This window comes from Diaphorina citri, unplaced genomic scaffold, assembly GCF_000475195.1.
Source record: "Diaphorina citri unplaced genomic scaffold, Diaci psyllid genome assembly version 1.1 scaffold1536, whole genome shotgun sequence".
Classification (NCBI taxonomy): domain Eukaryota; kingdom Metazoa; phylum Arthropoda; class Insecta; order Hemiptera; family Psyllidae; genus Diaphorina; species Diaphorina citri.
The window spans coordinates 60926-64731 of record NW_007378962.1 but is presented as its reverse complement, the minus strand read 5'-3'; the positions used below and the strand labels follow the sequence as shown (position 1 = coordinate 64731).

The window sequence follows — 3806 nt, the reverse complement described above, 5'->3', positions numbered from 1 at the left end:
GGGGTTGTTTTCGCGGTTTTTATTTCGTAGCAGTGAAATAACTGCTACATTAGACTAACTTGGTCTGTGTCTTAGCATGTCCATCCCGTAGTATGTCTCTCATCAGATGGGCGAGAAGAGACAATTCTTCCCATTTAGGTGCTGGGTCAACACGAGAACACCAGAGCCATCCTTTCCCCTTTACTGTACGAAGGACGGGTATGGTCATCGTCTTGTTGATAAATGTTAGTTAACAAGTAAAGGTATTCTACCCAATGATAAAATTATCAAGCTAATATATAACCTTCAATCCTCCAACGAGTGTAAATGAAATTGAAAATCAAGTAGAGCCATCCTTTCCCCTTTACTGTACGAAGGACGGGTATGGTCATCGTCTTGTTGATAAATGTTAGTTAACAAGTAAAGGTATTCTACCCCATGATAAAATTATCAAGCTAATATAACCTTCAATCCTCCGACGAGTGTAAATGAAATTGAAAATCAAGTAGGTATCTACCATCACCTACATTGGGTTCTTTTTTAGTTGACAGAAAGAACGTAACTGCTGAGGTCTTGTCGTCGCGAAAGCGAACAGAGAAGGAGGACAGGATAGAAGAAAGCCAGCCGTTCAGAGAACGAACATTATCTGTTTAGGATAAAATTCACGCTGGGAGGGAATCGGACCCGCGACTTAGTGCTTACAAGGCAGCCGCGTTACCTACCACGCGAACTAAGCTGTCTGCAAATTTTTTTATATTGAAGCGCTAGATGGCGCTATTACTCACCCTTGAGCATCCTTGGTCACCTTCTCGAGGAACTTCTTGGTATCCGTGATCCCAGCTTGCTGTAGCCGCTGCTCTAGGGTCTCCTGGGTTAGATTCTGACCTATCACATTACCGCGGCCTCCCATGATCTCAGAGGTGAACTTACGCGCTCGCATGATGACCTCGGACAGTTGAAGCTGACGAGGAAACAGAATAGGTTCATTATACAGGGTGGTCGGAATTTTTTTTTAGAATATTCAAATCATAGAACCAGGAGGTCAATACAAGACTTTTTTACTCTATGAACATATGCCCTAAAACCTAAAATGCTTCCTAAGCAAGATATCTAACAAAAAGGACAAACGTTCTACTTTCTCTATTTTTCTTACTGATGATACCTACTCACCTTTCATTTAGGAGGTTAGAATGCAAAAAAAAAAACAGTCGGAGGCCGTTTATCTAATAATAAAACAGAGCTATTGGGACAAGTTCTCTTGTAGGAAGACAGTTGATCTTCTAATCAAAGCTTGTGTAACGGCCCTGCACAACTCTGGTGTAGTGAATTTCGAGCATTCTGGCTTGAATAAAATTAAATCAGCATACCCAAAGCTCCACAGGCACGGATTTATGATACCGGCTTTTGATCGATATCTCGGTTAGGAAGCATTTTAGGTTTTAGGGCATATGTTCATAGAGTAAAAAAGTCTTGTATTGACCTCCTGAATCTATGGTTTGAATATTCTGTCTATAAAATAGACGAAACTCCGAGTCGGGATATAAAAACCTACTCGTAAGTATCCATTTCTATATATAACTTAAGTAAAAAGTACTTGTATTGACCTCCTGAATTTATGGTTTGAATATTCCAAAAAAAAATTCCGACCACCCTGTAGTGAGGCACCAATAACGATCACTTAAGATAAGCTACGTTGCGAAGATAAGCGGTACTGTATGGGTGACCGTTTAGGACAACACATCCTACGGGTTATTTCGGGGTCCCATCGGCCAATCAGTGAAAAGGCGAGGTGGAAAAGCCCAACAGTTTGTGAAGAATCAAAAAGTGAGTCAGTTAACCTCCTTTGAACTAATATTGAGGTAGAGTCTTCTTCTTTTTCTTCGCCTTTTCCTGTGTACAGACGGGGTCGGCGTTTTTCGTCAGTCTCTCAATCAGTTCTAATTAGGGTGATTGCTTTGGACTGAGATTTGGCTTTGGCTACAAATTTTACGAGTGGATGCCCTTCGCACTCAACCCTTGCTATTTCCTTAGCAAGGGATATTCAGGCTGGTATACTCCCTGTTTATAGCCCCACAGCCAGATCACTGAACCACTAGTTTCTACTATGTAGTTCAAAGTTTTCACTGAACCACTAGTTTCTACTATGTAGCTCAAAGTTTTCACTGAACCACTAGTTTCTACTATGTAGTTCAAAGTTTTCACTGAACCACTAGTTTCTACAATGTAGTTCAGATTGCTTTGGGCTGACATTTGGTTTTGGCTACAAATTTTACGAGTGGATGCCCTTCGCACTCAACCCTTGCTATTTCTTTAGCAAGGGAAATTCAGGCTGGTTACTCCCTGTTTATAGCCCCACAGCTAGTTTCTTCTATGTAGTTCAAAGTTTTCACTAGTTTAAGTAAATGAGACTCGGTTTTAGCGCACCCTGTATGTTGACATGCAAATATAATCCGTTTCGTCATGAACATTTAGTGTAGAAAATAAACATACCTACATATACACATTGTTATACATATTGTACAATGTTCAACATATCCCGGTTGTCTAAATACATATGGTTAGATACTCGTATTTATATGGAGTTACCATGTACACATATTATAATTAGGATGCCCTTCGCACTCAACCCTTGCTATTTCCTTAGCAAGGGATATTCAGGCTGGTATACTCCCTGTTTATAGCCCCACAGCCAGACTAAGCTGGTCTACTCCCTGTTTAACATCCGCCAGCCAGACAAATATATTGAGATAGATATAAAGTTATAAAGAATAGGAAGGCAGCTTACCAATAGCTGAGGACGACCCAGGGCTGTTAGTTTAATGGCCGTGATTCCCGTTCCATAGGTTGCACCTGAAATCAAAATCAATGTTAAAACATTACTGAACGGTCAAAGTGAGATAAAAGTCAACTCTACGATTAAGTTTGTCCGTAACTTTGGCACGGTTAGTACGATTTTGAATCTAGGCGCAAGGCGGTGCGCCAGGCCAAGTTCCGGCCTCAGCACGCCAGTGTGTATATTACACGAAACATTTCGAGCGATTTTTACCCCTATCATAACTCTGTTAATTACGCATGTATTATTTTATTACGAAATTTGGACCATATATGTTAAGCTATACTTGCTTATTATGCCTGCGACATTCCGAGGTTCTAGCTTTAAAGGATTACACGAAACATTTCGAGCGATTTTTACCCCTATCATAACTCTGTTAATTACGCACGTATTATTTTATTACGAAATTTGGACCATATATGTTAAGCTATACTTGCTTATTATACCTGCGACATTCCGAGGTTCTAGCTTTAAAGGAAGGGGTAGAATAGGGGCCTAGAAAATTGCTTAATTACACGAAACATTTCGAGCGATTTTTACCCCTATCATAACTCTGTTAATTACGCACGTATTATTTTATTACGAAATTTGGACCATATGTTAAGCTATACTTGCTTATTATGCCTGCGACATTCCGAGGTTCTAGCTTTAAAGGAAGGGGTAGATTAGGGGCCTAGAAAATTGCTTATTTTAAGACTGACTGATTCACTCATCAAAATTATGAAGCACTTCTCAGGAACGGTTGGGAATTTTAAAGGTCTGATAATTTTTTTGGGTAGATACGACAATTTTACTGGGGGTCTTCGTTTACACTTTTTTACTTTCCTTATCCTATAGGAAGGAAAGTAATGTAATCGGGTCAAATTTTCGATGGTCAGATTTTAGTGCCAAAACACGTTTTGAGGTCCCTAGAGCCTAAATCCAAAGTTTCAGCCATTGGTCCGTGTGTGTGTCTGTGTGTCCGTGTGTCTGTGTGTCTGTCTGTCTGTCTGTC

General features: G+C 40.1%; 1 protein-coding gene across 1 annotated transcript in view; it reads right to left on the bottom strand.

Moving 5' to 3' along the window:
• The window catches only part of LOC103516289 (proline dehydrogenase 1, mitochondrial), a 32092-nt gene that overhangs the window by 16324 nt on the left and 11962 nt on the right, over nucleotides 1-3806 (bottom strand). The window contains exons 5-6 of the mRNA XM_026828725.1: nucleotides 2765-2865; nucleotides 765-940 (exon numbers count right to left, since the gene is read on the bottom strand). Coding sequence (XP_026684526.1) covers nucleotides 765-940; nucleotides 2765-2865 — 277 coding nt within the window. The remainder of the gene's footprint in view (nucleotides 1-764; nucleotides 941-2764; nucleotides 2866-3806) is intronic.